This window comes from Brachyistius frenatus, unplaced genomic scaffold (genome assembly GCF_029030835.1).
Source record: "Brachyistius frenatus isolate BFR_SWC_R1_liver_20210118 unplaced genomic scaffold, ASM2903083v1 Contig_11, whole genome shotgun sequence".
In the NCBI taxonomy this organism is placed as follows: Eukaryota; Metazoa; Chordata; class Actinopteri; family Embiotocidae; genus Brachyistius; species Brachyistius frenatus.
In genome coordinates this window covers 5,637,441-5,654,502 of record NW_027210610.1, presented here as the reverse complement: position 1 = coordinate 5,654,502, position 17,062 = coordinate 5,637,441, and the positions used below count along the sequence as shown (strand labels likewise).

General features: G+C 39.5%; 1 protein-coding gene across 1 annotated transcript; it reads right to left on the bottom strand.

Annotated features, from left to right (window-relative positions):
* Positions 1-2,733: 2,733 nt before the first annotated feature.
* Positions 2,734-15,476, bottom strand: LOC138617103 (synaptic vesicle membrane protein VAT-1 homolog). Its single transcript, XM_069691818.1, has 6 exons — positions 14,879-15,476; positions 9,798-10,005; positions 6,371-6,541; positions 6,170-6,259; positions 5,453-5,691; positions 2,734-3,145 (listed from the first exon to the last, which is right to left on the bottom strand). The coding sequence occupies exons 1-6, from the start codon at positions 15,260-15,262 to the stop codon at positions 2,966-2,968; spliced, it is 1,272 nt and encodes a 423-aa protein (XP_069547919.1). The 5' UTR covers positions 15,263-15,476; the 3' UTR covers positions 2,734-2,965.
* Between the last annotated feature and the right edge of the window lie 1,586 nt (positions 15,477-17,062).

Below are 17,062 nucleotides of genomic sequence, written 5' to 3'. Positions count from 1 at the left end.
TTAATTCTAGCCTAGTGGTTATTGTACATACAAGATAGTATAAAAGTATATGTGAATTGTTGACTACTTTTAATACATTAAATTTTAAAAGCTATTACAATGTTTTAGAATTTATAGCAGAAAATCATTTTAAATGGCTTCCTTCTTAACTAAAGGATTTTGGCCCTTAAAGCTTTGATTAAACAAATATAATGTCTTATTTTTTATGTATAAACATTTGTCAAACCCTAATTTGATTTTCAATTCGGGTTGTATGCGATTCAGCTTTTTGGAGATGGAACCTGCTTATTTCATAATGTGCCACAATTGATATTCCAGCCAAGAGTGCATATTGTTAATAGGAAACTCTGTGGATTTTTTTCACTGTCCACTAGATGTCCTTCTTTCAGAGCATGAATACTGCATCAGTTTGTGTCTATTGTTGTGAAAATATTACCAGGAACATTACAGGACAACCATGTTTGATTATGAAGGCTATACTTTTGACTGTAGTCACAAAACTATTAGGATTTCTGAAGTAGAAGTTTGCAAAAAGGAACTAGAGGGCTTAAAAAAACCTATTCTCACTAGTCTTATTAGTTAAAATCCTTTAACATTAGTTTAATTCAGTAATGAAATTGTAACTCCAGGTTGTTAACATTTATCTCAGCAAATGGTGGTCTGGTAGGTTCACAAATAAGTAAAGCACCACCTCAAAGGGAAGTGGAAAAGACTCGTTACATAAACTCCTACTGGAGGTTTTGGACCAAAATGAACTTGATAGAATCACAATAACACTCCAGTTCCCTCTCAGAATCCACATCAGATGTTACTTTATACTAGGAGAAGGAAACCTGGCCAAACTTAACAATACTTGTCCAAGTGGCCAAAAGAAAAAAATATCACAAATGTAAATAACATAAAACATTGTAAGTAAACTCTGTTAGAAGAACTCTTTGGAAATCAAAACAACACTTGCTTGGAGAGGGAGAGCGACTTGAGAGTCGAACTCCAGAGAGTGACAAAAAGCAGCACTGAGAGGGCGGAGAGAGGAATGTGAGGAGCTAGGAGGAGGAAAAACTCTTCCTTTTGTGCTTCTGCGTCACAGCATTAAATTACACCCACAGCTGGGTAAAACATCTGAACTGCTGAGGCCAAACCCCACCAGTTAGGTCATCCATTCAAAGAAACAGATATGCAAGCAATAAAATAATTATGACTGTGAAGAAAATGGAAGTAATAAATCACTCTGTGCTGTAAGAGCTTCGAAATGAATGCAGACCGAGTACAGAAATATAACAAGAAAAGCATGATTAAGACAAGCTGGACTTTAAGGCGAAGCATCATCCCAGTTTTCCGTTTAACTTTTTAAACGACTGCCTATATATATATGTATAAGAGGAATCATGAAGTTCTGTAAACTTGCCACTAATCATTTTAATTTGGATGTAGGAATTAAGAAAGCAGCTAAAGCAGGGTGCAGAATTAAGGTAAGCAAACCTCCCTCAGATTGTTTTCCGAACAGTTTCAGCTCAAGTTCAGTGTGAAATTCTTTGGAAGAAAACCCAAGCATGATTGCCAGGCAGGGAATTCCCCCTAATTGTTATTCATAGTCGGCTTGACCGCAGTGGTGAAGGTGGGCTTTAAATTTGGCCCAAATAAGTGAGGAAAATACAACAGTTAAACTACAATTACACAGTGACCATCCTTAAACAGACAAAGCCTCAAACTGTGTGGCAACATTCATCAGAGAAGAAGTTGTGAAAAGACACTTTTATCTCACCGTTACACATTTTAGTAGTGCATCACATTCCACTAAACTACACCAGCAGCCACTACCACTTTATTTACACTAATAGAAAATGTCACTTGGTAAATCATTTAATTTGTTTGACTACAGTTGTTAATCACTTCATCCAATTAAAGATCTGCAATGGGACTATTACTCTGCCAAATTTGAGATATGATGTTGATTAAAGGAAAACTGAAACAAACAAACAAACAAAACCCTGTTTGTATTAAAAAAAAAATTATAATAAAAAAAAAATTTAAATTTTTTTTTGCCACATTTTATGAGATGTGAGTGTCAACCTCGTAAATGCATCCAAGTTCTTACAATTAAGAATAAGTACCTTGCAGCAGACCCTTAAATGATTAGGAGAGATGTAAAATGTTGGGCAGTTTGAAAGACAATAAAGTAAGATATAAAAGTAAAAATCAAAATGACTCTAATGTATACGGTGAAGTTGCCAGTAATCTTTAAATGGATTAAACACACACACACAACAATGGCAACAGAGCTGCCATGCAAGGTGCTCACTTTCCATCGGGAGCAACTTGGGGTTCAGTGTTTTGCGCAAGGACACTTCAACATGTTGAGAGGAGAAACTGGGGATTGCACTGCCAACCTTATGATTAGCAGCCAACTTGAAAGATGGTAGAAGCATATACTGTATAAAACTTGAGGCTACTGGCAGATTTGGTGCCTGAAAGAGGGCATATTGGGTAGACATTGTTGTAGTCTGCAGTCAGCACAGTTGCTAAAATGTATTTCGAGATTATTATTGTAAAGCTCCTCAGTCCTACTTTTTAAAGTCGTCAGTAAGAGTATAGTTGTGCCCTGGTTTGTTAATTTACGGATGTTATGTTAGAGCTGTGGTTCATCTGGTGTCAGAGGGACAAAACAAAAATTCAAAGCTCTGCCCCTTTGCCACCAGTCAATTTTAAGAACTGTCTGTAATCATATTCTTCAGGTAATGTAATGGAATACAGTGACCATTTATTTCAATAAACAAGTGTTTCCAACAAAGACACTGCACTATAGACATATTGCACAACAAAACTTCATACAAATTTGAAAATACTGACAAAGTCAAAGAATTTATGGCATTTTTCTTTTCGTTTCTTTCCTTTTTTTGACAACGGAACATTGAACGTAACTCATTGAGGACGGGCTTGAGAATACCTTTTAAATAAACACTCTTACTCAGTCCTTTTCTGCTTTAACTTCCTCTGTAGCCTCTTCTTTCTTCTCGTTGACGACAGCATCATTTTCTTCCGCGTCAGTGTTGGACTTCTGTTTCTCCTCCTCCTTCTTGGGTTCAGGAAGGAGGATGACTTTGCCAACATTCTGGCGTTCGTGCATGCGCTTCATGGCGTCAGCCACCTGAGAAAAGACAGAGGAGCATAACGGATGTGCACAATAGGGATTCTTTCGGCTTTACGAAGCAGAGTGCATTGTCATTTAAGCACAACAAACAGACACAGAATGATTAGCATCAGTTTGAAGTCATGTTTGTGTCCATCTGATGAAGGCAAGTCCAATATTGACTCTCTTTTAGTTTTGTTTTGATGTTGAATAAATTCTGAGGAAATCTTTTTTTAGCTCCTACACGCTCCCCTGTGATCATCAGATAGTTGATGACATTGTCTGCAGTTTGGTGCTGGGCAAACAGCCTACAGTGGGTTTATCACAAAATAACTGCTGGATGTTGATGTAATGTTTGGAACCCTTAAAAACAAAACAATAACCCAAAAGACATTTAAATACCTGCCAACAAAACATTGTTCACTTTGAGTAACACGATGTTGACATTACACATAATTGCTTGAGTTGTTATTCATGTAAAAATCTTGATTCGAGCAGCTTTAAGAAAAATGTGAACAACAACAGTTTCTTTGAGTCATCAGTTAGATTATATACACTGCTCAAAAAAATAAAGGGAACACTTAAACAACACATCCTTGATCTCAATGAATAAAATATTCCAGTTGAAAATCTTTATTCATTACATAGTGGAATGTGTTGAGAACAAAATAACATAAGAATGATCAATGGAAATCAAAATCATTATCCCATGTTGGTCTGGATTCAGAATCATACTCAAATTAAAAGTGGAAAAATCAGATCACAGGCTGATCCAACTTCTGTGGAAGTCCCTCAAGACAAGTCAAAATGAGGCTCAGTAGTGTGTGTGGCCTCCACATGCCTGTATGCACTCCCTACAATGCCTGGCCATGCTCCTGATGAGACCACGGATGTTCTCCTGAGGGATCTCCTCCCAGGCCTGGAGCAAAGCATCAGTCAACTCCTGGACAGTCTGTGGTGGACGTGGCGTCGGTGGATGGAACGAGACACGATGTCCCAGAAGTGCTGGATTGGATTCAGGTCTGGGGAACGGGCAGGCCGGTCCATAGCATCAATGCCTTCATCATGTAGGAACTGCTGACGCACTCCAGCCACACGAGGCCGAGCATTGTCATGCATCAGAAGGAACCCAGGGCCCACTGCATCAGCATATGGTCTTACAATGGGTCTGAGGATCTCATCCCGGTACCTAATGGCAGTCAGGGTACCTCTGGCTAGCACATGGAGGGCTGTGCGGCCCTCCAAAGAAATGCCTCCCCAGACCATCGCTGACCCACCACCGAACCGGTCACGCTGGAGGATGTTGCAGGCAGCAGAACGTTCTCCACGGCGTCTCCAGACTCTGTCACGTCTGTCACATGTGCTCAGTGTGAACCTGCTCTCATCCGTGAAGAGCACAGGGCACCAATGGAGAAGCTGACAATGTTGTGTAATATTATGTATTTCCACATTTTGAAATGCCTGTCCTTTTTCAAGTCAGTCTTTAATTTGGGTTTTAAATGTTTAGGGTTTATGTACTGTTTTCTTAAACCAAATCTAAACACAAAAAAATAAATATCAAAAAACAAACTCTGAAGGCAAATATTAACTTGGGCCAATGTCTCTGTATATACATAATCACATACTGATAACAGCCAAAATGGGGATGAACATTAATATAATCAATGGTGATCAGTGTTATGCATCTCTGCCATAAGTCATTCATGCTTTCTATTATTTCCTGTCTCAGCTACTGTTCGTTTCTTGCTGTGAATCGCACTCCTGTCTATTGTCAAAACCAGCTAAGGAAACTCAAACCACAGATATCCTCACAAGTCGTAATGCCACGGCAACAATTTAGACTGTCACCTAGCAACAGCTGTTAAGTGCCATCTCATCCGATGGGTGGGGTTTAGATTTGCTCATCTAATGCTTTGCACCAGGAGGAGTTGTTCTGACGATGTGACACAGAGAAGCTGCAGTGGCGCTCCTGTGTTGGTTGTTCATTCATATATTAATAGTCCAAGTGTGCAGGTGAAAGAATAGGAAGTACTTGTTTGTATTCAAACCTCTAAGACGTACACCTCTCACTTTCTTGCCGAGGGTCTGGCGAGAGGGTAAATAGCATCCTCATATCTCATATCTCCCCAATAAATTCAGTAAGAGCTGTGTGCAGCAAATCAGCAAGATATCCACAATAATTTATTGGTTTTTAAGATACAGTTTTTAAAGATACCTTCAAATAATGAATCCATCAGTAAAGCTGATACCCTAACAGTGCTGTTATGCATGCAAAAGCAGAGGTAGCTATTTCAGATTTTAGATGGCAAAAATGGTCAAACTAACCTCCTCAAAGTGATAGCAGGAGTCAATGCGAGGCTTGATCTTTCCCTGCCTGTAGAGCTCCAGCAACTTGAGCATCATCCTGGTGAAGAGCTCCTCATCAGTGATGTAGCCCAGGTGGAAGCCGCTGATGGCCTTGTTGGTCTGTATCAGTTTCATGGTGTTGAGAGAGAACTGGTTGTACCAGGTCTTCGCTATGGCCAACAGGTTCTTCTTCTGGCCCGTCACACAATTGGCCATACCTGGAATGACAAACAATAGAACAGAATACATTAAAAACTATGCAGAGAAAAAGTTCACAAGAGCTACTGTATCTGCCAGCTATCCATCAGAGATGATGAAATTGTCTTTAATAAAAAATGTTGCACCTACACAACAGCACTGGAACGCTTTGCTGATTCCAATCACGATGGTTGTTGTGTTAGATTATGGGATAATAGATTCATAATATCTCTCCTTGATTTGGATGAGACACATGACGGACTACAAATTGGACCTGACCAAACACAGCTTGCTGTCTTTCACAGGCTTCATGATATCATTGGGAAGTACTATTCAAGTCTCATTCATTTTTGATAAAATTATGTGAAACATCATAATCCCAACCAAAATGAATCATTCAAGTTAAATGAAGCTAAAAAAAATATATATACATGAATATAAAATCAACAAATGATTAGATTAATATATTTTTTTCTGTTTTCAAATATCGTGTCTTACCAAAGGCTATAAGCATGCCCAAAGGTTTCAACAAACTAAAGCCTTTTTGGGTGTCAGAACCACCAAGTGGGTCAAGGACGATGTCCACTCCTGCAAAGAGAAGAACAAATATGAACCAGGCCAGGAAAGAAAGGGAAGGACTTCGGTGTTTAAACACTAAAATGTGCAGTAGTAGAAGTTGACAGGGGTGTGGTGTTTCACCCTTTGGGCTGATTTTGCGGATTTCCTCCACGTAGTCTTTGGTGCGGTAGTCGATGGGGTGAGTCACCCCGCCTTGGGAAATGGTCTCGTGTTTGGAAGCTGAAGCAGTGCCAAAAACAGTCACGTCCTGCACAGTTTGACACAGCTGGGTAGCAGCAATACCCACACCACCTGCAGATGTGCGGACAGCAGCACAAACAGACATGAGAATAGAATCAACAGCAGGTGTTTCACTTTGAGCAGAATGAGCCTTTAACCTCTGTGTGGTCCATCTCCGAAACACTCGGCGATTTCATCATCCAACAATGAAACTAAAGTACACCGGTTTCAAATGCTGTGTTAGCACAGTGCTGATCTGATCTGACACAGCTCCATTACAGAGCACCGACTAAATACATTAATAAATACAATACTATTTCCCTCACAACAATCTCCAAGCCTTGGGTTTTATCTTGAGATAAAGCACACTTAATATTCACCATCCACAATTCTGTTATCTGAATTAACATTTCAACATTTCTTCTAGGATAATCTGAAAAATGTAACAATAAAGGTTTCAATTTCTCTGACTATGCAGTGCAATATGGCAGACATTAGCTATAAACAGATGATTTACCACAGCTAACAAATACAAAAACATGCATTCAGATTTAAATAAAATCTTCTGTTAGCTTGTCATGTCCTTTTGTAGAAAACTGGCATAAAACCATAATAAAAACATGCAGTTACATGGAGCAGCACATGTACACCAACTCGACTGAATCTACAAACTTTATTTTGTTAGGTGACAGGTGGAGTGTTGATCCATTTTTATTCATCATTTAGGATGAAAACATCTCTCTTGGAGAGGTGTTTGAGCAGGTGTGACTAAAATTTGGAATAAAAATCGGAAACAAAAGTCGTGTAGCCAAACATTGGCAAACATCAAAATCAAACAAGATATCAACCGAGTTGGGCAAAATTTTGGAAAAAGAAAATGAATACTTGCAGATAATGAAATATTGCAGCAGTAAAATCATGGCCATATTTCTCTCTGCACCATTTAGTGTTGAAACGAACTTATACAGATACAGAACAATATACGTGTCCCATTTTACAGAGGTTAAATGTCATGCTCGTATGTTAGGTCAAATCTAAACAGTGGTGAGATTACGGTCACTTTCATTTGTAACAACTCCAGCAGCAGCTGTTACATTACACTCAGGTCTACAGAGGCTGGAGATGTGATCTTATGATGGCTGAAACCCTCAAAGACAGAGGAACAAAAGATGAAATGGAAGACAGCGCTTTCTGGTCTCTATGGCCTGTTATCACTTAACAGTGAAAGGCTGGGCGAGCAGGTTCACTGACAATCCCTCCTGCCCTCTTCTTCACCCTGGTCTCATGTGGCTGATTCATACAGGTCAGCTGACAGCCATCCACCCACTCAATACCGACGAGTGTGAGCAGGGCCTTTGAGTGGAGAGGGTGGAGGAGTGCAGCGGACCAGAAGAGCAATTGACCGTGATGGTGGAGACCGAGATGCTGACATTAACCGACCTGCATACGTGGACTCAGAGTGGTTCGTCATATACCGAGCTATTCGATGTACCAAAGCATTGACATCTTTTAGACATTTCATTTTGAATTCAGACTAAATGAGCAAACAAACATAAACAACATCATAAACGGTCACTTTTTAAAATGTCAAAGGAGTTGACATGCAACACTTTAGTATATTGAATACATAGCACATTGTTCCAATACAGACACTACAAATAACTGATTAAAATCCTCCCACTACCATCTGATGTGAATTTTAAGTGCTGAGAAATAACAATTTTCTGTCTCAACTCGTGAATACAAATCAGGCTTTTATTTGGAAATATATGTTGTGGCTCTCATTTATCTTTGCCCGCAATTTCTCTCCAATATTTCTAATATGTTCATAATTACCACACATAAACAACTGAACAGGACGCTTTGTTGCCTTTAAGATGTTTCACCATCCGTCCGAAAGGATTTGTGGTCATCACAGCCTAATGTCAGGAACATTTGAGGGTGTGAATCTACAGCACATGATGTTAAAATACAGCAGTGATGTCCGATCAATGATCAAATTTTTTTTTTTCTAAATAAGAATTTGATAGCTTTTATTTAATAAAAGGAAGTGAAATGTTGAACCGACTAACAATAATACATGAGATTCACAGTTAATTATTTGGCATCAGCTGTTGACAAAACAATCCAACTACAAGGTTGATTTAGTATCCATCTGATGCTTTCTGTCATATCAAATGATCTTTACCAATTGATGGAGTTTGCCAAGTTTTCAGTGAGGTATGGATGCTTTTTGGCCAAAAAGCTGAGACTCAAATTTCACTGTTGACAGAAAAGAATCTCACAACATGGTCAATTTATAGCTTTTCTGGTGCTTTCGATCAAACCACATTGTCTTCATCAGCAGATTAATTGTTTTCTTAATGCTGTTTCCAAAATTGAAAAGGAACTTTGAATCTTCCCTCATAAGTCAACGTAAAGAAGATGTTAAAGATTATTTATTAAGTTATGATTTTAAAAGGGGCAACTATTTGTAAATGTTTATCTGTGGACAATTTGCTGAAGCTCAGAGGGTATAATTAGTGTTAGTTTCATACTACTGTGATCTGAGTAATACTACTGATGCCTTGTACAAACAAAGCCCTCAGCAGTAACTGAGAGATATCTGTTGGGTACGGTGTTGGAGTCCCTGTTTAAAATGTCAGGTGTTGCCAAAGCAACCATTTTTGATAATGATCCAATTTACCATTTTATGAATAAGCTTCACCTCTGACCCACAGTCTCTCTGCTTATAAATTTTCATCCCAGAAATGCTCCTGCATTCAGAGACGTGATTAGCGACCTGGAGCAAACGTGCCGTGTGACTTCTCACTTGTTGCCCCGGAGACCAGAGGAGGCGTTTGTTGGGTTTGTTAAATTCAACATTTAACTTACGGGGGGACTGAATGTCCTGCTGGAAGGGGGGGGGGGGGGGGGGGGCATTTTTTTATTTCTCAAAGCAAATTCAATTATTTTCTTTAGCCTGTTGATATCTTTTAAATGAACTGACGCATCGTTTCATCAATAAAATGTAAGAAACAATTCAAAATGAAAAAAATGTAAGCATTTTTTTTTACCTTATCAGACTTATTGTTAGTTCATTTTTTCAGAATCATCTCTTCGAATTGGTAATAGGTTTCACCACTAAATGTCACTGACTCCACAGCATGCAGATTATGAATTTAAATAACTTCCGCCAAAAACTAACATTGACATTATCTGCTGTACCACATGTAGCAAAAATCCAACATGTGGAAGGAACACGGGACAAACATGAGAAGTAAATCTTCGGAGGACTTTTCACTTGTAATATTTTCAAATGACACTCAGAGCCCTATGTGCGTCTTACCTGCTGCCATGTGCACAAGAACACTTTTGCCCGGCCGAAGGTTGGCCATCTCAAACAGCATCATGTAGGCGGTCAAATAGTTAATGGAGAGAGCAGCACCTTCCTCAAAGGTCATCTCCTCGGGCATGGAGAAGGTGCGGGCAGCAGACACAACGACCAAATCCTGCCACATGCCGCTGCGTTTTAAAGCGATGACGCGATCTCCCACCTGAGGGAGCAAAGAGGAGGAGAGGGAGGAGCTACAGTAGCAAAGTTACCATTGATGGTGGTGATAAGTGTTCAAATATAACTGAAATAATGAATAAACAGTTCACAGCAGCAGGTCTATTTATGCCCTAATGTTTGCCAAGTTCTTGAAATAATCTCAACGCAGGAAATCCAAAATGCTGATTCGCCAAAAAACGGAACAACAACGGAAGAAACTGGAATTTTTATTATCTGAGAAACATGAACTATTGTACCAGATTTTGTACCAATCATTAGATGTTGATACTGTTATATTGGAAAAGATGAAAATATTGGAAAACATAAGTGTTTCTCCCCCCCCCCTCCCAAAAAAACCCCAGTTGCTCTAGATATTCCACAGAACGACACCACAAACAGTTTATTTCTTAGAACGTTGCATCATGGAGGAAGAAATTTCAGACAAATATATCAAAACCTTAAAGCCAAATCTGTCTGCAAAGCTTCTGTAAATCCCACCTAAAGTGAGGGACTATGGCTTATTGTCATTTAGGTTAACCGACACTTAAAAACAAATACAGGTGACATGAGAAAAAAGAGTAAATGCATTTTCCTTCAGTTTAATTTATTGTATCCACTTTGTTCTTGTCTTTAGGATTAGACAGTGAAGCCGTTTTATTTTTTCACATGCATCAGGAAGCAACAAATGGTAAATTGTGGTCAAGTCAGCAGGAAGTCATTTGATCTGTGACTTTTACACTAGGTGCTCTGCTCAGTCAACATGGTGGGTAGATAAAAAAAAAAAAATTCCCCTTGGGGATTAATAAAGTAACTACCTACCTACCTAGGTAGTAGATACTGAAATAATGTGAAATTGTACTCGTACATTAGGAATACTGAAATCGGGGCTGCAAGTAATGATTCATGATTTCATTAATCTGCTGTGTTAATCTTTAATACAAATAAATCTGACAACACCTGTCAAAAACTTGCAAAGCCACAACTGTCATCTTCAAACTGCTTGATTTGTCTGATTATTATTATGACCATTGTCAAATATGCACAGAAAAGCAGTAATTTGTCACATTAAGCTAAACCCAAATATTTGGACTTTCTGCTTGAAATAGAATTGAAATCATAAATACATTATCAAAAGTAGTTGCTGAATAGTTCTCTAACAAAAGGTTAGATTACTTTTTGTTTCAGGTCGAACAGAAAACAAATTCTAAATTTCTTAGATTTAGTATTAAGAATCAAATGGTATTTGTAAAGGCTGTGAATTCCCTTCATTTCACACCTAAAATGTGTTGAGTCTGTTTTTTATTTCCTTTGTCTTAGTCCAAACCTACAAACCAAAAACATGTTTTAAACCAGATTAAATGAAACTTCCTGCACGTATTTGACTTGTTTCTCTTCACATGAGCTCAGACGACTGGGATTATTGGAGTTGTTGTTCAGGCTCAGCGAGCTGTTTAATTCCACAGAGACATGCCATTATAAAAGTCTCACCGTTGTTGTGAAATTTCACAAAAAAGTGAAGGGCACAGGAAAGAAGTCTAAAGATTATGAATGCTGCGCTGCTTCCTGTTAAAACAGGTTTCAAGCGCTCTAGCCACACCCACTTCCTGCTGCACACAACCATGACAATAGACAGATAACACGCACACAAACACATGCACGGATAATAAAACAGTAACACACAAACACATGTGTCTGTTGGGGTGAGATAGCTCCAACAGCTCCAGCATTGAGGAGTCGTTGCACATAATTTAACTTCCACAACAAATGACAAAGCTCCAATTTGGGTTGATCAAACTTCTCAACCCGTGGACTCGTGAAACTCTCGCTGGATGAACTCCAAATATACATGACAGTGAGTTTAGCGGCTGAGCTCATTTCCTGGAAAGATGACTTGAAATGAAGTAACTGTAAGTGGTGCTTGAAGTAGGACAGTGGAAAGCTGCTGCTTGTTTGAATTAGTCTTTACAAAAGTTGTGCCAGAAACCCAAGAGTGACGCTGTTTATATCAATGCATGAACGTGTAAACTGTGTGGAGACTTGTCACTTCACCCTAAACGATTTCATGCACAGATTTAATTATCACTGTCAGAAAAACTAGACAAACACTTCTCAGCATATAGCAGACAAAAGAGAGCATCTTCAACAAAAATTTATTTGTTGTTTCCGTGTCTGTTTACGACACTCAAACACATGAAGGGAAGGAAGAAATTAGATCTCAGGACCAGGCCAACACTTTACAAATACTACAAGTAAAAGTCCTGCGGTATCAAAAGTCAAAGTTTTGGAGGAACACGATTACTGTGACTGATATATTGTTATATTTACATAACAAGATTCCTTAATACAGATGTGTATGTGCACCTATAAAAGTACATACTTGGGGAACTGTACTGTTAATTTCCCCCTCTGCAGGTGTATTACTCTTAGTATCGTAACTCTAATGCTTTAAAATGAGAGCAATGCGTCCATGTCCTCTCATCAGCCAGCATTAAGTTAATTAAAGACTTGATTTGTCAAGATGATGGCACATTTCTTCTTTTTTAGGCGGCCAGTTGGAACGGTTTAACACGGCTTTCAGAAATATCAGTCACGGTTTCATGATCATAGACAGTTGGCGTGTTTCGTAAACATCTGCGAATTTAGAAACATCTGTGACAAAATAACGCTGGATGTTGAATCTGGAAAGACAAGATGTAATGGGATCCTACAATGGGATCCCACAAAACGTCTGTCTGCTTCCATAGTGCCACACCCTTCTGTCCTCAACTGGCTCCAGCTCCACTCGTCTGGCCTGATTAAAACCAAGATCAGCCTGTAAAAACACTTTGGCATCCCTTTACCTTATTGTCTGCTGCTCTGTGCTCTTAATCACACTGCGGTCCCACCCATATTCTCACACCAACCAGCCTGAATCTTTACCTAACTGGAACCGGTTTCCATTTAACGCCTAATCTCCGTCATTTCAGTGCTTATACATTTCTACATTCTTGGCCCTCACAGCTTCCTGCACTGTTGCATCTGGTGATTTGTGGTGTCATGTGTTTTCCTTCCAAAAAGGAGGCGTTGGAATTTCACCGCTCCCTCTATAGGATTCTTGCTCTCTGAATATGGAGAGAGGGATGGAGGGAAGAATGAGAGGAGGAGTGTAGTAAATGGTGGAGGTGGAGGGAAATTCCATGCGGACACCAAGGGACAGCGATGAGCTTTACTATCACTTAGAAAAACACAGCTATTATTATAGAATATATGTATAAATGCTGACATAAAAAGATGGAAAGAAGACTGATAACCGACCTCAATTGTTCACATTAGTTAATGGTACAGATATTTTTTTCTATCATTAGTATCTAAGCAAGGCCTTTCTCTGTCTAAGTCTTATGTTTATGGCACCCCAGTTACTCAGAGCCAATATTTAAGGTTCAAAATCCAGATGTTTAGAAGAGGGTTTGATGATTCTGGAAATACAGCGATAAGTACAACTAAACAACCATCTGAGTTATGCAGAGATCTCAGTGTATATATTTGAGAAAATCAGTAGCATAGCTCTGTGACTCGAATATCATGTTAATACATAAAAGGCACAAACCAGGCCAGAAAGATTTATTGTACAAATCCCCCTGAAGGTTTTATTTCTCTCCTTCAGCTGATGCAGATCCTACAACAAGATGTTTCTTTGGTTTATGGAAGCAGAAATATTTAGAGGAGGATAAGAGAAAAACATCAGCCTGCAAGTCATTTGTTGCCGAGATTTTCATCCAAAGCAAATGGTGTATCCGTTCAACTCATTGACACATCAGCTGAAAAGTCCTGTTATTCATTCAAACCTGAGTGTTTTCCATGTTCTATATGCATGAGTGTGTAGGCACACCAATCTCCACTGACGTGTTAAAAGATTCTGCTTTGATTCTTTGTACCAGCTGCAGGCAAACAAATCTGAACCACCGAGTGAAAACAACAGAGCTGTAGCAAAAGCTGTGACAAGGTTACTTGCTATGAGTCACTTTGGTTTTATCCTTGATTGGCTGTATTCAAAAATAAATGTGCACATTAGCAGTGGACACTTTGGCCTCTGGATCAGCAGGCTTCAAGTAGACCCGTTGACTGAACTTGAATCACAAAACACTTGACTTGTGTGTCAATTCTCATTATTTTCAACCAACCTAAAAGGCATGAAAACAAACCTGATACTCAAATCTGCACAGATACAAGAGGTGTTTTATGGATTTAAATGTTCTGTACCTTTTCGTCAGACGTGATAAAGGAATTTTTTTTTTTAAAAATTCTAAATGTGGACGCTCTTATCAAGCAAAGATAAATACAGTGAAGGAGAGAGGAATGTAAAAACCCTTCAAGGACACTAGTATTCATACATTTTGCAGCAGAGGAGCTTCTTTAGATGCCGCTTTTCAAATTAAGACACATTTATTGATCAGAAAGATTAAAGTAAACTTTGTTTTGTGTATATGAAACATGTTGCATTCAGATGTGTTGCCTTTACAGAGAGACATTGATTGTCAGTGCCCCACAAAAGAAAAGAAAATGTCCATTCCAAATACATATCATCTTAAAAAAAAAAGGTGGCCACATTTTTTTACATCCTCAAGGCATTAAAAATCTGGGGTTCTGAGAGTAATGCCTGGTTAAGTTTACAGGTTTTGTCGATTTCTCTACATCTAAGCAAAGGTGAAACCAATGAGAGATCTTCTTTTGTGTTTGGAAAAGATTACGCGCACTTACTGGCAAGGAACAAAAACCCATTAGCCTTTCAGGGCAAATAAGATGCAGGCATATTCTACTTGGCAGCTCCGGAGCCCCTGACCTGACGCCACCGTGGTATTTTGTGGGTGTGCGAGAGCATTCAGCAGGCCTTTACTCACTTTCCTGTCCTTCACATCCTCCCCGACTGCTTCGATGACCCCGGAGCCCTCCATTCCCATCGTGACGGGCGGGGCAGGCAGCAGCTCGTACAGCCCCTGTCTGCCCAGCAGCTCGGCGAAGTTCAGTCCGCACGCCTTGACGCGGACCAGGACCTCGTCGGGCTTCAGCTGCGGCTTGATCTGCGTCTTCACCTGCAGCTTGACTTTGTCGTAGCCCCCATACCCTGTGAGGACCAGAGCCCGGCAGGAGAGCGGCGGCTCCTCGGCTGCAGGGCTGTTGACCGACTCCTGCGGAGCATCAGCGGCAGCCGGCGGAGGCTCATCGGGCTTCTTCTCCTGCTCAGGTGGTTGTTGCTGCTGAGTTTGAGCCTCTTCTTCAGACATGATAACCACTTTGTGATGTGAGCTTCAGAGGTTTTCAGTTCGGAGCTCTGCCTTGTTGGGGTGTTTCTTTCAAAACCACTCAAGGAAGAACGAAGGAATCTCTTTGTTACAGAGGTCTGTGGTGAAATCTGAAAAGAAGATGCTCGTAATTGCTGACAGTCGTGCGCTTCTTAAAATCAGCGTGTCACTGTGGGGGTTTCCTGTGTGTGCGCTTCGTTCAACAAGTGATCAGGGCCAAGCGAGACGCATTTAAATCAAGATTTCCGGTTTAGATTTTCAAAATAAAATACATAGCCGAAACGTTTTGGATTTTTTTTTTTTTTTTTTTTTTCCCCTGAAATTAATTTCTGGCTTGTTTCTCAAAAATAATTTAATTTGTCAAACTGTCATTCGAAATTTAACTTTAGTTTTATTATGGAAATAGGATGTATACCAGCATTTTTAGTTTAGCTATTTCAGAATAGGCTATATTCAGATAAAAAAAAACACTTTTATTTTAAATGGTAAATTGTCTAACTTCCGGTGTCTTTCTGCCTCTCTATGTCCGACTTGATGCAGCTGAAAAAGTGACCGAGGTGTTTTGTAGGCAAAAAGCAAAGATGTGAGCCATGAGAGCCGCGGAGAGCGTCAAACCCTGGACACTGGAGTCCTGGAAAGAGAAGTGGGACTAGTTCAGGTCACAGCTGGAAGAGATTTCAGGTCACAGCTGGAGGAGGTTTCAGCTCACACCTGTCCTTCAGTAGTTAATTAATGTTACATAGAATGGTAAATCATTTATCTTCTTCAGATGTTGAAGATAATACTAAAATAATCTAGAGAGGTGGACACTTTCCTTGCAATTAAAGCCGCTATAAACATTATTTTATATATCTCCATGCACGTTTGTAGATATTTTTTTTGTTATTTATTGGAGATTGAGATATTCTAAAAGACATTTAAATATAATCCTGATGTAGTTCTGGCCTTTGCGTTTATGTTTGTATTTCAAACAGCACCTTCAGCATTCTTCATGATGTCAATGACTTGTAGTCATGTACCCACACACAGTTTGTGCATGCACACAAATTGTTGCATTCTGCAACTGGGGCTTCTATCTCATCTTGTAATGCTAGTTGAATGTGTCAGACAGGATGTGAAAAAACAGTGACTGAGATAGATTCTTTTTAAAAGGGCAGAAAGGTCACAGGTTGCCATTTCACACTTTCTGCAACCTCATTCAAGTCCAGAGGACGCTGTCGCCGAGGCATGAAGAGGGGCGTCTGTGTGCACGGATACAATGTATACAACCATGCATCCTGTAAACATTCAAACATGTAATCGTCTTCATACACACAAACACACCCACAGCTGGCACAAACATGGTGTTCGCTGGGAAAACAAAACAGCTGTGGTGAATGCTTTTGGTCTGAGGAGAAATGCGGTAAGTGCGCGCCGTTGTTTTATGTTATTTCAGACACAAACACAACACACACAAATGGCATAATCACGACACATTTTTTGAATGCAAGTTTTACATCCCCTCACAGCTGCTGTCAGTCACCTCATGGGTTGAAATTTTCCAGCGCTTATTACCAACTGCCATATCTAAAAGATCTCCTACAGACATGTTTTAATATGTTCATAAAATACTCTACTTTGAATGTCTGAAATAGTCCCCCCCCCCCAAAAAAAAAAAAAAAGAAAAGTTAATTATCTTGTAAAAGTCCTTAAACAGGATTCCTCATTTTCCCTCATTAAAAAAATTCCAGGATATATGACAATGCAAATATATTTCATTGCAAAAATGTTACTGTTGGACAC